The following is a 20,874-nucleotide window of genomic DNA, read 5'->3' on the forward strand; positions in this document are numbered from 1 at the left end:
ATTTTTTTAAAGTCTTCTTTTAAACCTAAATGAATACTGGGTTGACTAAATCCCAAGTGGTGTAACTGAAAAACATCCAAACTGTGCTTGGAATGGCCACGTTATTAATGTATGTGTCAGGCTGCTGCCCACCCCGTGCCCAGCCTTCCATACCTCAGATCACAGGCAATCTCTCCTCTTCTGCTCCTGCTTTTGTAAGACTCTTCAGTCCTCCCTAATGTATTTCCTCCGAGCATATTTTGTGGTCCTGTGGATTCCGGTTTGGGGACGTTGGGTGCACATGGCAAGGAAACACGCTTTGGTAATTCAGGCTTTCCGACTGTAACACAGCTTTTGCTTCCACTTCTCTCACTCTCCTGCAACATCCCACTGCACAGACTCTCTCTATACAACCAAAACTTTTATTAGCTTCCTGAACTCACCAAAGATTGACTCAACACATCTTCACCATTCTTCTCAAAGAAAAAGTGACTCCCTTGTTCCAGGGGAAAAAAAAATGTGTCCTGTAGTCCTTCTCATCTAAATTATCTCATCCATTGATTCTTGAAACCCAGTGCAATGGTCTATAGCATGCCTAAATTTTTTTTCAACAAGTCTAAGATAATTCTACTTCCATATCTATTGAATTTCTAATCTAGAAAGACCTGAAATATTATGCAGCTAATAAAGTTACAAAGAAGACTTTCCAGCATAAGAAATGATCTGTGTTATTATAAGAAAGGAGGTATAGAAACTACATGTACATGCTTGAAGTTATGTAAAACTGTATCTGCATGTGAACAAAAATTGGGAGGCAGGATGCAAAAACAGCAATAGTTACTGTGCTAAGGTAGCTGAGATTTGAGTGAAGGGATTTGGGACTTTAATGATTTTTTTATTGTAACATGACAATTTACTTATATATTATAGAAACACCATACATAATTTTTTGTTTTATACTATATAAGACTATCATTATAATATGACAAACATAATACTTTATATTTTAATATGACAAGAAACTAATTTTTAATCTGTCATGTAAAGAGTAATAGTAGCACAATAAATTAAACCCCTCATTCCCCAAAGTGAAACATTTCTTTTCTTAACAGGCTTCAGAATAGAAGGACAGGGTTTTTTTATATATATAAATTTATTTATTTATTCATTTATTTATTTTTGGCTGTGTTCGGTCTTCATTGCTGTGTGTGGGCTTTCACTAGTTGCGGTGAGCGGGGGCTACTCTTCGTTGCGGTGCACGGGCTTCTCATTGCAGAGGCTTCTCTTGTTGCGGAGCATGGGTTCTAGGCGCGCGGGCTTCACTAGTTACGGCACATGGGTTGTGGCTCATGGGCTCTAGAGTGGTTGTGGCTCTAGGTTGTGGCTCATGGGCTCTAGAGTGCCGGCTCAGTAGTTGTGGCGCACGGGCTTCGTTGCTCCACAGCATGTGGGATCTTCCTGGACCAGGGCTCGAACCCGTGTCCCCTGCACTGGCAAGAGGATTGTTAACCACTGCACCACCAGGGAAGTCCAGAAGGACAGGTTAATAGCATGTTACCACCTCTCTTGTTTTTGCGGCACACAAGCACACCTCCCATTTCTACATTTATCTTCTAATTGTCTATTTATTATACAGTCCTTTGAAGCATGGTTTATCTGTGACTTCAAGTTCAGACTGTGAGCCACAAGTCTATCATAGTCTGTCATATTTGTCATCTTTAGCCCAAGATACGTAAACCCTACTCTTTGATTTTGGCTCTAGGACATGTTTTGAAGATTTTCAAAAGCACGCAGCTCAGTAGGTATGTCTGGTTTATGAAGAATCAGGCCTCCTTGTGTTAGATTTGTCAGACACTGTCATTAGCTTTGTATCTGCCGAGTTGGGATGTGTGCTTTCCTCTTAGGGAGAAACGAAGCCCAGAAAGAAATCAGACGACGTCTTTGGTGCAGGCTGAGGGCGGCGTGAAACCTGCTGAGCAGAATCTTGAATGGCAAGTAGGGCTGAGGATGAAATTGGACCTGCCAGGAGAGGGGAGGCCAGGAGAGCAGGCTCTGGTGCTCCCGACCTGTATCATCGCTCACCCATTCTTTAAAGCCCTGTAACCAACCCATCATATGCCTCAGGTCCCCACCTCACCAATATACATATATACAATTTCATAGGTCAGATGTTCTGAAATGACTTTCTGTTTTCCAAGTTATACATAATCACCTATTTATAACATTCATGAAGAAACATGTCATCACGTGTTTGGCACCATGCGCAAGACGGAATGTACAGGATTTGTCTCGGCAGGAATGGGGCAGTGGGGTGACCCTTGTGTATGAGCAGCATTGACGCCAGGCTGGACTGTGGGGCAGATTTATCTTCAGTGCTCTCCTGATCCCTCTCCTTTATTGCAACTCCATCCCTCCGACCTTTAGATTCAACAGAGCCCCGCTGCCAGCTGGGTTCACCAGGAGGCATAAATGAGATGGAGTTCTGGTCTAAGATGTTTATTAAGGCATGCCCTTGGGGCCAATGCCCTTGGAAGGGAAGAACTTCTGCAAGACTGGGCAAAAGGAGAAGTCCAGCTGCAGTGCAGACCCACTAACAGCCCTGGATGACTTCAAAGAGTTCTAGGACTAGGGTTCTCCTGAGTTGAAATGGGATGGCCAGGCTTTATACTATCGCATCAGTCACGGGATATGGATTGTCCTGGAAGAATGTGGTGACTGTGGGTAGGTGGCTCTCAGCAACTGAGGCAACCGCCAAAGAGACTGACAGGTGAAGGTATTAAGTCCTTCACTGAAGGGGGTCTGAGTAACACCATGTTTACCAGCAGGCCCCTCGCTGGAAGCTTTCCCCTCTGTTATTTAATCTTCCGCATACTGTGAGGGTAGCATTACCTCCTTAATTTACAGATGAAGAAAGAAAGACCAAGTAAGCCCACCTCAGCCCTCCAGCTGACCCTGAATGTTCCATTTTCTACCCTGTTAATAGCCAGCTTTTGACAGCAGGAGTGTGGTGTCTACAGGGCCAGGCCTGAGAGGGGTGGGGGGAGTCTGTGCCGTTGGTTGGCGAGAGAGCAAACACACAGGAAGGAGACCACCCCTTCGACACATGTTCTATATGCCCCCAGTCTGCCTGCCAGTGTTTCAACTGTGTTATTTCTCACTGCTTTCTTTAGGAACTTTTCCATCCTGATCTTCATAACCTTCATGGTAACTTATGACTTTGAAAAACACATGGAAAAGGCAAAATCTTGGCCAAAGAGCTCAAGAGGAAGCCACTCTACCTCTTCCTCTCCTCAGCCCCAAGCCTTGCTTCTGACTCCAGTCTGTTCTATAAAGCCCACCCTGGGGGTCTTGTGCTCTACACTTTGTCTAGCTCCCCTTCCTGCCAACAAAGAGTGACTGCTCTGGGACCCATCCCCTCACATCTGTTTTCCATTAAGCTGACACAATCAATGTAGTGTCTGCTTACTTCCCACTAGGTACTGGTCATTTTTAAATAGAGGCCTCTCAAACATAGCAATCTGACCATGAAATATTAACCCAAATGTGAGGCTAAGAAGGTGAGGCGAGGGGACAAAAAAGACTGGGAAACAGGCAGGACCTTGTGGCATCCCAGAATTATTTCACTCAAAGTCTTCTGTTTCAACTGCCTAAAAGGGGCCAGACCTGGGGTGAGAATAGTGTGTTATGTCGATGTCTAACATCTGAGGCATTTAGGTATCATCTACCGTGTGCCTGTTAACACACTCAGGCCCAACAATAAACCAAAATTCAATTCTGCACTGTGTGATGGCACAGAGACTGCCGAGGGAAGTTTCAGGATGTCCTCATTAGGTAAAACAATCTACTACTGGATTTCAGGGTTTGGGATCCCCCCTGCCCTTGAAGCTTTTCTTTTGACTCTTACTCACCTGATTTCATGTCCCTCCCTCAGCTGATCCAGACAGTGAGCGCAGTGGACCAAGATGACCCACGCAATGGCCAGCACTTCTACTACAGCTTGGCTCCTGAGGCTGCTAACAACCCCAACTTCACCGTAAGGGACAACCAAGGTAATCAGCTGGCTACCGATGCTTTTCTACAACGTGGGCTGGAAACTCTGGGTTACTATACCATGCAAACAGTGTCAGAGGTCACCTGCTCTTTAACAGCACGAAAGACATTAATGTTAATTTGTATGGTCTTTTAAAGTTTTGTTTCAGAACATCAAAGACAAAGAACGTCCTCTGCTGATTCTGAAACTTCTCCTCGGTCAGTCAGTTCACTCAAACATTTGAGCACAGGCTCTGGGCCAGACACTGTGTGAGGCACACAGGCTTCCTTCATCCCCACAGAGAGCAGCCATGTTTGTATGTTCTTTAACTACAGGAAGAATCTGAGAAAGCTGATAGAAAGAGGCCCAAGGAGAAAATCCTGATTGAACACTTCTAAGCAAGGATCAAAGGGGGAAACAGTGAAAGCTCCCAGAACAAAAGGGAGACAAAGGCTAAGTAACTTTTGAGTTACTTAAGAGCAAAGGACAAATACAGGAACACAACCAGTAGTTCTGGCACTGAAACCACTTTATTATTTTGGAATGATTCAGAAAGAAGAGTCAGGTGGGGTTCCCTATTCCAGAAAGTGCTTCCCTCTACATCTTTGCTAGAATGGAATTATAGACCCCTCTATTCCAAAAAGCATTCAGACCAGCTAAGGAGTTCACAGACCTAGCACACTCTTCATTGGGCACAGATGGGGAAAGGAGGGGCTTCTGTACTCTGGCCAGAAGATTTTCAGAGAAAGGTCAGAGCAGGTGAAAAAATAATTTAAATCTGTCAAGTGAACCCCTTATGTTGCTAACTCTGCTACCAACTAGCTGTCTGACCTTGGAGAGGGAGGGCATCACTTCTCTGGGCTGTGGTGGCCTCATTTTTATTCCAATTCTAAAGTTCTGTCACTTTAGAACAATCTAAACAAAGGGTAACAAAAAGTCATGATTTAGGCATACCTAGTCTTAGTCCAAAAATCAATTGTTTGGGACTTAAAGTATTAAATCCACCCCACATGATATTCTGCTATTAAAACTAGAGAATATCAAACCTGTTTTCTTCTAAATGGAAAGCATTTAGTCATCTGTTTAATCATCTACATCAAATCACTATGATAATTCTGAAAGGAAGAGTAATATAAATTATAACAACAGAAGTGCTACAATTAAATATCCTGATATTTTTTACTGGGTCAAATTTTGAATTATTCATTTATCTGCTTCACTTGGAAACCCTTCCTGCAAAACGTTGTTTCAGACCCTTCAGGATAGGTTTTTTTTTTTGGCCGTGCCACAAGGCTTGCAGGATCTTAGTTCCCAGACCAGGGATCAAACCCAGGGCCCCTGCCCCTGCAGTGGAAGCATGGAGTCCTAACCATTGGACCACCAAGGAATTCCCTAGGATAGGTTTCATAGTAGAAATCCTGGGGAAAAAAATAATACATTATACTGTTTCTTCAAATTTTCAGCTAAGTGTCACTCTATTCCTCCACTCTGATATTTGTCTGAATCAATACAGAAACAATACACAGCAAAATGCTGCTAATTTCTTAACAATGACTTTGGGCACCAATTCATGGGGCCAATACCTTAAAAATATGGGCCCCTGGAACCTGATGACTATAAAAAGAAATGGCTCATCTCTTGGAAGGTTTTTTTCAAAACGGAAGTTGGAACATCTTCAATAGAAAGAATGAATTCTTAATCTCATGACAATTTATCCCTCGAGTATCCTTTACTGAGGCTCATTAAAAAACTGACCAGGGGCTTCCCTGGTGGCGCAGTGGTTGAGAGTCCGCCTGCCGACGCAGGGGACACAGGTTCGTGCCCCGGTCCAGGAAGATGCCACATTCCGTGGAGCGGCTGGGCCTGTGAGCCATGGCTGCTGAGCCTGCGCGTCCGGAGCCTGTGCTCCGCAACGGGAGAGGCCACAACAGTGAGAGGCCGGTGTACCGGTAAAAAAAAAAAAAAAAAAAAATCCTGACCAACATCTGATGTGGTGGATCTACTGTCAAGCCCTCCAACTCCCGTGCCCAAAACATGATATTCATTTATGAACACAACAGTGCACTATTTCAAGTAAAGCCTTTCTTAATCCCCAAAGCATTGTGAAAAGGATTGTCCATATACTTCACAGTTTCACACGCATTTTCCCATACTTTGCTTTATTTGATATTTATAATAATCCTTTAAGGTCTTAAGAAAGTTACTAATGCCTCTGATGATTCTCATTGTCTCATCTGATAGATAAGGAAAGAAAGTAAATGGCCCATGGAATAGAGAGTAAGTATTAAAATTGGGACTGAAAGTTGAGACCTCCTGTTTTAGCCACACACACACACACACACACACACAAAATTTTTGTGTCACCCTGGATACTATATCCAAATGGGTTATTCAAGCTCCAGTTATAATATTCAACAAAATTTTGCAAGTGGCTAAATTTTGCCAGCTCCTTTGTAGGACTAGTCTCAGCAATGTGACGCTCTGATCTTTTTTTCTTAATCTTAAATAATTCTGAGATCAAGAAATCTATGATGCATAGTAGGCATAATGTAATACTTATATGAAATTCAGCTCTTCTCCGGCTTTCTCAAAGTCTGATGAACTGCCCTTGATTAAAATGAAAAATAAAAAAGATTTCTGTTCGAGAAAAACTTTACTTCTGACAAAAACAAAACGAAACTGAAACTGTGAAGCAAAATTACTAGTACTTAGCTATTAAATCTGGAAAACAGCAAAGAAGATGGATTGTGTGGTAGGTGGAAATATGAATATAATCTTCAGGCTGGTAACCAACTGCTATCTTTCTCCACTGAGAAGGAAATAAGAGGGAAAAGGCCTGTACCAAAGTAGGAAGAGATTTCAATTAGCTGAATAATTTTCAACATTAATGTTACAAAACTAAGTAAGCGGATACACAGCACAATGGAAGGAGTGTGTATTTGGAGTCAAGAGACCAGAGTTCAAATCCCAGCTCTTCTACTAAATTAGTGACTTTGAACCAATTACATAATCTCTCTAGGCCTTAACTCTCACTGTAAAAGGGTGAGATTATCACTATCTCACCAAATGGTGGTAAAGATTAAATGAGATACTGCATGTAAAGTCTAAATACCTTGCACATAAGCACTCAAAAAACAACTGCTCTCATGATAAAACAGGGGGAGGAGGAGGTGGAAAAGTTAATTAAGGAATTATGTATTCGTCAGAATAGGCTAGGTTAGGCTGCAGGAAAAAACAACACCAAAATCTCAGTGGCTTAACGCAACTAAAGTTAATTTCTTGCTCACATAAAGCTGACTGTGGGTCTGGCGACCAAGGATAGCTGTCCAGGTGTAGGCTGCCTGGCTCTCCATCTCTAATGTTCTTTCATATATTACAACAAGGCAAGAGAGCACAAGAATAACATACCAGCTATTATTGATACATGCTGCTGTCCGGAAGTGACACGAATCAGTTTTGCTCATTTCCATCATCTAAAGCAAATGATACAGACATGCCCAAATTCAAGAGGGTAGAAAAGTATAATCCTTTATTATGTCCAGAAATATTGATATTGGTCTGAATAATGTTTACTTTGGCTAGACTCTCAGAATTTTTTGTGAAGTTCTAGACTCTTCCCTGTGAAATGTGAAACACATCCAGAGGACCTTCCATACTGATGACGTTAGCTTTGTCACTGATTATACGTCCTACCACATCTCTCAAACTTTCCCTCTGCTGAAAAAGATACCAGCTTTCCAGAAAATATATCTGATTTATAAGTCAAACCCACTCAAGAAAACTTGAGAACATAGATTTAAAAAGACCCCAAAACATTACACTAGGCAAATATAAATACAGACACACACACACACACACACACACACACACACACACATCAGCTTTGTGGAAACATACCAAACAATTTTGCTAATCCCCTTTAAAACTGGGGGAAAAAACGAGTATTGAATGTTCACCAAATTCATATTAATTGCTTAAACGTAGACCAACAATTAGCGGGAAACAGCAGGGTGTGTCATGATTAGGGGATTTCAAATAAGCTTCTGCTAAACGAGCAGGTTCATCAGAAAGCACAGGAGTTGGTGACTGCATTTCAGAGGCATAAAAGTAAACAGCAGAAGACTCGAACTCCAGCCAAAGTGGCAAAAATAAGCAATGTGCCACAGCCGCGTGGGCTCCTCAGCATTCTTTTCCCGGGGGCACAAAGCAGCACAGGGCCTTGGAAAGCTGCTGAGCCAGAACAAACAGGGACCACAAGTCGCCAGTGACTGTTCATTTCCGTCAAGTTTCCCCAGGGACATTTCAGTTAGATCTGAAGTCTGACAGTTTGCCCTGGACACTTTGTCACAAAGGGTAAGACAGACTATCAAAAAAGGCCTCAGGGTTTTCCCTAGAAGCAAGCAAAAATCTTGGTTTCTGAATCCAACTGCTGATCCCAAAAAACCCAACGGTGGCTGTAGCTAACCGCCTCCAGGGCATGCTGTCCCTTCTCTCTCCTTCCCCACCCAGTTCCTGCCCCCTTGCTTTCCTCAATCCAAAAAATTAATTCTCTTGTTGGTTCTTTCATTTTCCTCTTCTCTCTGCTTTTTTGATCCCGGAACCCCTGTCTTCTTCAGATAACACTGCCCGGATTCTAACTAGGAGGTCTGGCTTCCGGCAGCAGGAGCAGAGTGTCTTTTACCTGCCCATCCTGATATCGGACAATGGGCAGCCGGTGCTGAGCAGCACGGGCACGCTGACTATCCAGGTGTGCAGCTGTGACGACAATGGCCACGTCCTGTCCTGCAGCCCCGAAGCCTACATGCTCCCAGTCAGACTGAGCCGCGGCGCCCTCATTGCCATCCTGGCCTGCATCTTTGTCCTCTTAGGTGAGTAAGTGGCTCCTCTCCATTCTGTGGGGTCCTGCTTACTTAGATACCATTCCGTTATCACACTGACACAGCTGGCCAGAACTGGTTTTCCACACCATGCTTATTGAAAAGGTGGGAGAGTAAGGCTGGGAAAAAGTAAAGAACTTGGAGACAGTCCCCTCCTTCAAGGAACTCATGGCCTCTGTGGCCAAATGAAAGCACATATATTTATCAACCATCTACTGTAGGCCAGGCTGCCTTTCTAGGTGCTGGGATTAATAAGACAGAAATGCCCCAGCCTTCACAGAGCTTAATTCAAAATAAGGCAAGTTCATTTTGACATCATAGAACCTATATAATAATTTTGGACAGGCTATGATGATCACCTCTTCTAACCCCCTCATTTCAGATAAGTAGTAGCTAAATCACAAAGAGGTAGTGACGGGCCCAAGGCCAAATCTCAGTTGCAGAGCCAGGGCTGAAACACAGGCAGGCCCCGCATTGCACATCCCTGTATCTGAGCAGTACGGCCTTTCCCCCAAATGTTCATCCCCAGATTCAGGATGTGGTAAGTGTTACAGAGAAGGGAAGAGGGACAGGGAGTCCTGAGAGGACAGGAGACAGGGGTGGGTGCCAGTTTAACTAGGGTGGTCAGGGAGGACCTCACTGATAAGAGGACCTCTGAGCAGAGATCTGAAAAGTGGCAGAGTGAACCACATGGATATCTGGGAGGGTAAGCTGTTTGGGGGCGTTAGCACCCCCCGTCCCTGGGTACCGTGGCCTCTAACCAGGGTCAGTTTGCCTCTACTTGTGAAATAAAGATGTGATGACAGGCCAGTGGGAGAGCACTACTGGGATAGGGGATCCTTTCCTCTTCATCTAAAGTCATACTGCAAAGCAGCTCCCAACTCCCTTGTACTAAGGCCATTCATGCTATTATCCTCAAAATCCACACTCAAAACAAACAGTAAAACATCTAAACCAATTCCTGAAACCAAAAAACTATCTGTACATATCTGCCAACTCTTCTGACTGAAATAATTCACAGCATACTTATTTTGCTTAGAGAAAAGCAGACTTAGTAGATAGTAATATTATTCAATATGGAAGAAATCCTAGTAAGGGAAAAAAGTAAAGATTTGAGGATTAAAATTAGAATTTAAGCCCTGATCCCAGGTTTACCTCCAAACCAAGAGACTGAGTCAGACCAAAGAAAGAAGGTCTAACTAAAACGTCAGTTGCTTGATTGAATTTCTAGTAGGTCTGTGGAATATGCTTCATGTAGTTCAGTGCTACATGAAGGGAAGAACAGTATAAAGAAGTAACCTTTCAAAGTCCTTGGATCCCTGGATCAGAGAGGATTGTTACGGCTTCTGGTCCCTTTCTGTACTGACAAATAAAACCTCTTGCAATTCCCTGAGTGTCCATAAGGTGGCACTGGGAGTCCTTGAGTGCATAACAGGACACCCTGAAAGAGGCCTTTGAAGAAACTTGCTCCTAGGAGAAACTTCCAGTCTGGCTGTCCTTACTTCTATCTTTGGAAATGTCTACATTATGAGTTCACCCTAGCCCACGAACAGTAGAAGAAGCCACCACTTCAGGGGGACTGATTTAAAGAGGCTGGCACAAAGAGGCTCTCAAGTTAGAAGCGGTGTGCAAGGGGCGATTTATTTTGTGCCTCCCAAACCCATTATGTCTTGCCTTTGGAATTGCGCAGAATAAACAGTTTTCAGCACCTAAACCGAGCAAAGCTGTCATAAAATCCTCAGAGTTTTAGGCACTTTCACTTTAACAGTGTACATCCCACATTAAATATAATTCATAAAACTGAGTAAGACTGAACTGCAGTTGATTTGTCAAAGAAATACTACATTTTGTGGATAATTATATTAACACATTAATTTTGACTATGGATTTTTTTCCATGTTTCAAATATGTATCTAGTTCCTAGAAAACCTCATAGGCCCTATGCACTGTGCCTATAGATACTAAAGAATAAACATCCCTAGAACTGATTCTCTTCTGTCAGGGAAGCCCTTCAGCTGAATAGGATCATTTTTCCCAAAACTTGATTTTCAGGGGGTTATATAATACTTGATATTTAAATAAGATTACCTAAAAATAAGATACATAGCAATCTTTATTTTTTTCAGAGTTCTATAAACTGCCTAATTCTATATCACCAGAATTCTTTCCAGTACAAACTCAAAGACTTTTCTAATATTGCTTCCCAGCATTTTCTGAAATACCACACCTAGCACTCCAGTGTCACCTGTGTGGAGGTTTTCTCAGGTCCCCAGGAAGAATTAACTGGCCCTGCTTCTGTATTCTCTGCAAAACTCTTGCAGCTCTATGATAGTCCTATCACCACCTGTTTGATATTAATCATTAATGTCTATTATATCCTTCGATTGCATGCCTGTAAAAACAGAAATCATGTCATATTCTACTTTGTTTCCGTTTTGCTTCAGATAATGTCTAAAAAATATTTGAGTTTAGTAACTCCTTACTGAATCCCACAAACACAGCAAGTTCACTCAGAATCCCATTTCTCCACCCTGCATCCATCCAAATCACACCCCAACCTCCAATGCCCAGTTCAAGCCCCCACTTCATCAAAGTCCTATTAGTCCACTTCTCTGAAATCCCATAGTCCTCTAGCCTATGAGTTACATTTTTGCACAGAGATAAAATACAAGAGTATATAACTGTTTCCTTTGTGTGCATTTTGTCACCCGAGCTATTCAGGAAAATATCATGTATTAACATCATTCACTGCAATTTACAAAAAGTACATTCCACATTCAAGTTTAAAAAACCATTATTGTTATTTTTTTAAGTTAGTCCATAATCTTACTGGGCATATGACTGTACTCCATTCCCCCCCCCACCCCTTGGATAAACTGGGCTCTTATTTTGCAGCGTTGTCTAGCTGTCACCGTTCACCAGCTGTAACAAAGCATGCTAGAAAAAAAAAAAAAAAGTTCTACAGCCAAAATCTCAACACACTTCCTGGAAAACATTTTTACTCACAGAGATAAATGGTTCAATGGGATTACCTCCATCTCTCCTTTAAACCCCAGTGAACACATCCTGGGGGAAAAAAAAAAAAAAAAACGTTGGGATAAACTTTCATCCAAACCTGCAAGGGCACATCTAACAGTGTGGTGCGTCTTTGATAACATGATGAAATTACATAAAATGTCACTGTTCATTCCCTCTCTTCCATGAACACCCTTAGATCTAGAAAGTCACAACCTCCTTTCTAATGGAAGGCTTTTCTGAGGAATCTGAGTTAACTGGACAAAGATGGTCATTTATGCTCTCTTATTTTTTGGAGAAAACATAGAAAGACTAAGACTTTGGCTCATATTTAACACATGTGTCTATACTCATTTAATTAATATATGATCACAATTGACCCTTGAACAATGGTGGGGTGGGGTTAGGGGCTTAGACCTGCCCTGAAGTTGTTAATAACTTATAGTCGGCCCTCAGTATCCAGGGTTCAGCATTTGCAGCAACCAACTGCAGTAGTCCTGCAGTATGTATTTATTTTTAAAAATCCACAGCTAAGTGGACCCCAGTAATTCAAACCCATGTTGTTCCAGGGTCCACTGTATATTTACAAACTAGGACCCTATTGAGAGGCTAATGTAAAAAAGCAGGATTCCACCTATACAGTAAGGTTTTCACATTATAATGGAGAAACACGTATTCGTCCTTACGCAGTCAGAAAACATGATCTGATCCTTAGCATATACTCCACGGGGCCACAGGGCTTCGTGCTCTGTTAATGAGATGTTACACTGGGTGGCTCGGTGTACAAACGCACACACATTTCAAAGCGATAAGGTGTGTGCAGAGCCTCTACATGCAACTCCTACTTAAACCACGTGGAATCATGTCACGTAGCGTTCACTCGCCCACAGACTCTCCAACAGTGCAGGAAGAGTGAGAAGAGGGTAGACCCTGTGAGGTCACATATCCAAACACTGCCCCTGCTCTCCCCTCCCAGACAGCCCTTCCCCTACCTGTGTTACTCAAGAGCTCTGGTCTCGGCCCACACGGCCGGGGCTCTTCCGCCAACACCCGGTCCTCTGTGTTTCCGGCAGTGCTGGTGCTGCTCATCCTGTCCATGCGGAGGCACCGGAAGCAGCCATACATCATCGACGACGAGGAGAACATACACGAGAACATCGTGCGCTACGACGACGAGGGCGGTGGCGAGGAGGACACCGAGGCCTTCGACATCGCAGCCATGTGGAACCCACGGGAGGCGCAGGCGGGCGGCGCCTCCAAGACGCGGCAGGACATGCTGCCCGAGATCGAGAGCCTCTCCCGCTACGTGCCTCAGACGTGCGCCGTCAACAGCACCGTCCACAGCTACGTCCTGGCCAAACTCTACGAGGCCGACATGGACCTGTGGGCCGCGCCCTTCGACTCCCTGCAAACGTACATGTTCGAGGGGGACGGCTCAGTCGCCGGGTCTCTAAGCTCCCTGCAGTCGGCCACTTCAGACTCGGAGCAGAGCTTCGACTTCCTGACGGACTGGGGACCCCGCTTCCGGAAGCTGGCGGAGCTCTACGGGGCGTCGGAGGGGCCCGCGCCCCTGTGGTGACGGAAGCCGGGAGGCCGGCGCGCGGCCAAACCCGGCCGTTCTGGGGCGGAGGCTTCGCGGCAGAGGCGCCGCCAACCGCAAGAGCAAGACTGCTGGAGACTGAGTTTGCCGGGGGGAGCGGGCGAGCGGAGCTCTCTCTGAATCAGCTTTACTTGGTTAGATTAAGTTAAATAATCAAAAGGAAACACAGGAAGAGGGGGGCAGAATCTCCAATGACCTTTTCTTCTTTTTTAGTTTTTGTGATACTGTATTCAAAGGCGTGGAGTCCAAGGTTAAGTATGGCGGGCTTGACTTTTCTCCGCCTTTCACTTGGTCATTTTGCCACCTCAGAGAGGCTGTGCTTTTCATTGCAGAGGTGGCAGTTGAAAGCAAATAGAAAGTTCTACTCTCCTATCCGTTTTTTGTTTTTATTTTTAATAATGTTTTTTTCTCCATTTAAAAATTTTGCTGGCTTATCACACTGCACAAACCAACCCCCATAAAAGAACACTGAAAAATTATTCCTTGGTGAAATTAACCTACTTGTTCTGGGATGGATGGAATTTCTTTTAATACTTTTAAGACAAGGTTAAGGCCTAATTGACCTTGCATGGGGGGTGGGGCAGGGGGGTGGGAGAAGGAAGAGGCATTGACTTTAAGCTCAAGTTTAATGGCTGAACCAAGAGTTGTTGGCGTTACAACAAATCCACCTCCATGGAGTAAGAGTGCTCTTGTTCTCTCAGCTCTTTAACTGTGCCCCTGCAAAATTATTCAGAAGGAAACCAGAAAATCTGCCTCTTTTGCACCGTAGATGTCTCTTCCATGTGCCAAATGTGAAGATTAGATTCTACAAATGAAAGCCAAAAAAAAGAAGTATCTGATAAAAGCATGGGTTAGAGGGCTTTCCTAATCTGTGTGAGGTCAATTCAAGGGATGTTTACATACTGTAGATAACCTACTTGAACACAAATCAGTATTATAGAGAATGGATGTAAGAAAATTACATGTATAAGTTTTGTATATTTGTTAATAATTTTGGTAATAAATATGATGTACTGCATCTCAGTACCTTAGCATCTCTTTTAATAAAAGTTAAATAGAAGGGAAAGTCTATTGCACATGTGTTTAATTGTTGAGCAGGTAAGGTTTCGTGATCCTGACCTAGTCTCAGGTTCTTGGGGCTGGGGCTCATTCATAAAACAAAGACAACAGCACAGAAGTATGAGGCTGTGCATTCTATTTCGGTCACTGATCAGATGAATGTATGGTTTAAACTGTAAAGCTGTAAAGCTTTTCATGAATATTTTTCATTTCCCCATCCCTTAAAAGAGCAAAGGATGGTTTGATAACACCAGCAATACAATAGTGAGTTTAGCCCATATTTTTTTTGTTTTGTGAGAGTGTATTGCACACAGCCACCAATGAAGCAGGCCACTGTGCTACTTTCATCTCTGTTCTGTTGGCAAATCAAATATGTACCAAAAATATGTACATCTTGTCAATACTGGATGAGCTCACAGAACACTGGGGCCATATTTTATTCATGTTTCCTTTCCCCACAGTAGCTAAGAGTGGGTACTTAATCAGTGCTTAATGGGTACATGATGGAAGGGATCTCTTTCTTTGACGTCGTATTATTAAAGGATATTTTACACAGTTATCCTCACCATTGGGAACAAATTGTGAACAAAATAGTTTTCTGAGTGTCTCGGTTAAAGGTTCTCAAATTTTAATGTGTGTCAGAATCACTTGGAACAGAATCACTTGTTAAACTATAGCTTGTTGGGCCTTTACCCACAAAGTTTCTAATTCAGTTGATCTGGGGCGATTTGCATTTTTAACAAGTCCCTGGGTGATGCTGATGCTGCTGGTCCAGGGACCACGCTTTGAGAACCTTTGGTATATGGTCACGCTTTCTCAAATATAGAAAGATTAGATTGCACTGGGGCCTACCCCATCAGTAGAATAGTATTGTGAATCTCTTTTCCAGTAAAAGGAGAGTTTGGCAGAAACATGTGAGAAGGCTAATGGATGTCTGGGAACCAGCAGGATGCGCTTCACGCTTTATTACGTGGTACACTAATAGCTAGGCAAGTTCTCATCTTCAACCTTCAGCATACTAACCCTTTCCTCCATGAAAGGCAGCTCTCATACATGCTCTTTGAGGGTAAAGTATGATGTAAAAATAAATAAACTTAGCAAAGAAAAAGAAAAAACATGAACTTGAGTCCAAGCTAGGATTTACAACATACCAGTTATGTGAATGTGGGCAAATTGACCATTATAACATTCTTTTCTGTCACTAGCCCTGAGGATAATTTTTTGTCTAGCTCACTCCGTGTTGCTTGTTTTAAAAACTGGGAACAGCTGTTATCCTAACCACAGGGGATTATCATTGCCCCACATCCTGCAAATGTGGCCCCCCATGATACTGGGCATGAAGTGATTAAGCAGAATCTCCTGGAGCTTCTGGTCCCTGGGAAGATGTTTAATGGTGTGATACAGGAAGTGTGAGAGAAGCACAGAATAGGAGATCCATTTCAACTCACACTGTAAGCTAATAGAGACTCTTCCCTCCAGATGAGTTTTAGAATTCCCTTTCCACTGCCACAGTTTACCACAGATGCTGGTTCATCTGAAAATAAAACATCATTGCCACCAGACAGAATGCAGTGTGATCAGGTTAAAAAAGAGAGCTGTAAAATTATCCAGCCATTTATTTAAAGGCAGCTAGCCTTTAATTTATGTTAGAGGGAAAAGGAACATCTGTGGAAATCAATTGATAAGACTTTGTCTGGAACTGTATTCTGAACAAGAACACAAGCAAAGATAAAGATTAGCAATGAATTTTCTAAACCATAAAAGCAGAATATCCCAACATGGCAGATAGCAAAGGCAAAGAAGGGAGTAGTTTGCACAAGAAAGAATCTATAAATCCTGATAACGAATTCAAACAAGCCAAAATCAGTACAGGCACATTGACTATGCATTGTTACTAGTTTACTAGTGATCGAGAACTAAACCTTGATGTCAAAATTCCCAGTATTTCCTTTCTAGCGCTGGAAATACATGAGCACAGGATACACTTTGCAAGCAGTTCTTTTCGCAGATGGACTCATTCTCAAATCCATTTGTCATCTTCATAATAAAGAACTTTCAAGATATTTTTATGTGTAAATACCTGGATTTGGGAGGCTTCTGCTTGACCCTGAGGGTCAAGGTTCTGGTACAGGGAATGGACAAAATTAGATCAAGGAATTTTCTTTTTAAAATGACCTACTAATGAGACATATCTGTCTCTTGTGATTCATGTTGTGCAAAAATTGTGAGTACTAATTTATAGTATGTGTAATTAACTACAACATCAACCAAAAACACAATTTTTCTTAAATCTTTCCTCCTGGGACGGGAAGCTGGCAAATCCTACCCCATTTGTTTGTCCATACTTTTGGTTTGTAAGGATTCCATATGACTGATGACGGGGCTGTTTCTTCCACTCCAACATTTTAGCCGCTGAGGCCACCTTCCTGGTACCCATGATGACAAGGGCTACTTTCCATCCCAGAAAACCTTAGACCACTTCTCTGAGAGGACACACTTCCAAAAGCTAGTAAAACTACCTATGAGTCTTTTCTTATTTTTCAGGAAGTTTGGATACTAGCTTTTCTTTTATTATTTCCACTTCTTCCCCTTCTTCATATCAACTGTTTTACCACCATTGCTGCATAAAAAGACACTAAACTTAGTGGTATAAAACGACAATCTTTTTTTTATTTTTCTGTTTTTGTTTTGTCTGCTTTGGGTCTTCATTGTTGCACGCAGGCTTTCTCTAGTTGTGGCGAGCGGGGGCTGCTCTTTGTTGCGGTGCACGGGCTTCTCACTGCGGTGGCTTCTCTTGTTGCGGAGCACGGGCTGTTGGTGCACGGGCTTCAGTAGTTGTGGTGCGTGGGCTCAGTAGTTGTGGCTCGCGAGCTCTAGAGCACAGGCTCAGTAGTTGTCGCGCACGGGGTTAGTTGCTCTGCGGCATGTGGGATCTTCCTGGACCAGGGCTTGAACCCGTGTCCCCTGCATTGGCAGGCGGATTCTTAACCACTGCGCCACCAGGGAAGTCCCCAATCAGCTATCTTGTCTTTCCCTTTTTTCTACTCTGCCTCCTTCCTCTATTCCAGGAATCACTTTGGATTCCATTCACCATTTCTTTTCTCTCTTCCATTCCCCCTCCTCTCTATAGAATACATTCTTGTTTTATAGGTATATTATTCTCCAAAATTCAGTTTTATCCCTACCATGCACTACTTTCAGAAATAAATGAGTATTTCATGAAAATACTTAGCAAAATATCTGATATATAAAAGGCACACAATATATTTTTATTGAAGTATAATTAATATATGATAAACTGCAGGTAAAGCATATTATTTAATGTTTTGACATATGTATACACCCATGAAGCCATCACCCCATTCAAGACAGTAAATATATCTGTTACCTTCAAGAGTTTTCTCATACCCTACTGTAATACCTCTCACCCATCCCTGCCAACCACCTCCCCCAACTGCAAGCAACCCCCAGTGTGCCTTCTATCACTGTAGATTTGTTTACATTTTCTAGAGTTTTATATAAATGTAATCATACAGAGTATACTCTTTCTTGTGTGTGGAGGATGGGGGAGGGGGTCTGGCTTCTTTCACTCAGCATTATTAGTTTGAGTATCATACATGCCACTGTGTATATCAACAGTTCATTGCTTTTTGTTGATAAGCAGTATTCCATTGTGTAGATAAACCACAATTTGTTTATTCATTCACGTATTAGTTTGCTTATGCTGCCAAAATAAAATACCATATATTGGGCGGCCTAAATAACAGAAATTTATATTCTCTTAGTTCTGGAAGCTGGAAGCCCAAGATCAGGATACCAGCATGGTCAGATTCCAATGAGGACTTGCTTCCTGGTTTTCAAATGGCCACTTTCTCATTGTATCCCCACATGGTGGCAGGAGCAAGTAAGCTCTCTGGTGTCCATTCTTATAAGGACACTAATCATATCAGATTAGTGCCCCAGCCATGTAACCTCATTTAACCTTAGTTAATTACTTCCTTAATCCAAATACAGTCACATTAGAGGTTAGGGCTTCAGCATATAAATTTGGGGCATGGAGGGGGACACAATTCAGTCCATAACAACTCATATGTTGATGGACATTTTGATTGTTTGCAGCTTTTGGCTGTTACAAGTTAGGCTGCTAAGAACACTTGCATGTGAGTCTTTGTATGGACATATATTTTCTCTTCTCTTGAATAAATGCTTAGGAGTGGAATGGCTGGAGTCATATGGTAGGTATATGTTTTCAGTTCTTGTTTTGGTTTTTTTAAACTGCCAAACTATTTTCCAAAGTCTTTTTACCATTTCAAATTCCCACCGGCAGTATATGAGGGTTCCATTTCCTCTTCACCTTCACCAATACTTGGTATGGGCTGTTTTTTTTTCATTTTTGTCATTGTAATAGAAATGTTGTAGTATCTCACTGTGGTTTTAGTTTGTAATATCCTAATGACTAATAATGCTGAGCATCTCTTCACATGTTTATTTGCTATCCAAATATCTTCTTTGGTGGAGTACCCAGAGGTATTTGCCCATTTTTAATTGTTTCATTATTGTTGAGTTTTGAGATTTCTTTTTATTTCCTGGATATGAGCTTTATCAGGTACAGACTTTGTAAAGATTTTTATTCCAGTCTGTGGCTTGTCTTTTCATTCCCTTGACAATGTCTTTTGAAGGGCAGGAGTTTTTTTATTTTGATGAAATCCCAATTCATCAGTTTGTTCTCTTGTATTGTGCTTTCAGTGTCATTTCTAAAAAAATCTTTGCCTACCCAAGGTCACAAATATTTTCTTCCATGTTTTTTTTCTAGAACTTTTGTGGTTTTAGGTTTTACATTAGGTCTATAATTCATTTGGGATTTATTTTTGTAGATTTTTAGGTATGAACTGAAGCTCTGTTTTTCTTTTCTCTTTTGGCATATGGATATCCAATTGTTCTAGAACCATTTATTGAAAAAGGCTATCAATTTTTTTACTGCATTGCCTTTGTTGTGAGTTGAATTGTGTCTGCCACAAAGATATGTTCAGGTCCTAACCCCCAGTACCTGTGAATGTGACCTTATTTGGAAATAGGATGTTTGTTTACAGATGTAATCAAATGGACTTGAGGTCATACTGGACCAATGATTGGTGTCTTTATAAGAGAGAAATTTAGACACAGAAGCAGAGACACAGAGTGGAGAATGCCATGTGACAACTGAGGCAGACAATCGAAGAGATGCATCTACGAGCCAAGGAGTATTAAGGATTGTCAGCGACCACCAAAAGTTAGGGAGAGGCATGGGACAAATTCTCCCTCCAGAAGGAACCAACCCTGCCCACACTTTGAGTTCAGACTTCTAGCCTCCAGAAGTGTGAGAGAATACCTTTCTGTTGTTTTAAACCAACCAATTTGTTCTGGCTGCCCTAGGAAACCAATAGAAGCCTTATATAATACATTTTTTAAGATCTATTTTAATATAAAAAATAACTCAGTATGAACCCTTTACATGTCCTTGTCACTTTGGCTGGATCTACAACACATCCACACACCAGGTTGCTTATTAATTAATTAACTAACTAATTAGTGTGTTCGTTTTGCAGGATCTTTTTTTATTTCGACTCAGCCTTTGCACATGGTTGGAGTGTATGGAGAGGGCTCTGAAGATGCCCTGCTCTCTGGCAGGTCTCAGGCAGCAGCAGAACTCTCCAGCTGACTTGGCAGCCTGCAAGCAGCTCTCACAGTTGCAGGCAAGGGGGAGGGAAGAATGAATCACCAGATGGCTGAGAAGAGACACTTCCATTCATATGACCCCACTGATGTGGGCGGTGCAGAGAGGTTACAGAGAAAGCAGAGAAGGCAGGAGCTGCTGAAAACGGTGCTAAGTGCCCATTGGTCCTCAGGCAGCCCAGCAAAAGGACAGCATTCAGAGAGGTGTCCCCCACTCGCCCGCCATACGGAGCATATGTACCCTTGGCATGACTCTGCGAGTGAAGAGCTGCACAGCAGAGTGAAAGAATGAACCTTCAAAGAGCAGGCTGCGTGGTTTCCTTCTGTCTCTTGTACTTGATATTCCCCTGCTGCCCCCGGGAAACAGATACAATCCTCTGTGTTTCCCTGCCAGGCCCATATGCAGTGAAATTCACTCATCCTAATTGCTAGTCTTCACTAGCCTACTGGGGGAGGGCAGGGCACCAACAGTCTGCCCCCGTGTTTACCTCCAGGACTGGCCTCATCAACCTCAAATTTTTACATTTGCCAATGACTTCTTGGGACTGTGGCTATTGGACTATATGATGGTTGGTGTGAGATGAGATTCTTAAATGCAGGGC

At 42.6% G+C, this 20,874-nt stretch overlaps 1 protein-coding gene across 1 annotated transcript in view; it reads left to right on the forward strand.

Moving 5' to 3' along the window:
* Nucleotides 1–13,480, forward strand: part of CDH20 (cadherin 20) — a 59,939-nt gene extending 46,459 nt beyond the window's left edge. The window contains exons 9-11 of the mRNA XM_022584352.3: nucleotides 3,911–4,028; nucleotides 8,626–8,877; nucleotides 12,975–13,480. Of these exons, the coding sequence (XP_022440060.1) occupies nucleotides 3,911–4,028; nucleotides 8,626–8,877; nucleotides 12,975–13,480 (876 nt within the window). The remainder of the gene's footprint in view (nucleotides 1–3,910; nucleotides 4,029–8,625; nucleotides 8,878–12,974) is intronic.
* Nucleotides 13,481–20,874: the final 7,394 nt, after the last annotated feature.

Source organism: Delphinapterus leucas, chromosome 14 (assembly GCF_059928025.1).
Source record: "Delphinapterus leucas isolate spDelLeu-1000000601 "Yukka" chromosome 14, BTC_Dleu_Yukka2, whole genome shotgun sequence".
Taxonomy (NCBI): Eukaryota; Metazoa; Chordata; class Mammalia; order Artiodactyla; family Monodontidae; genus Delphinapterus; species Delphinapterus leucas.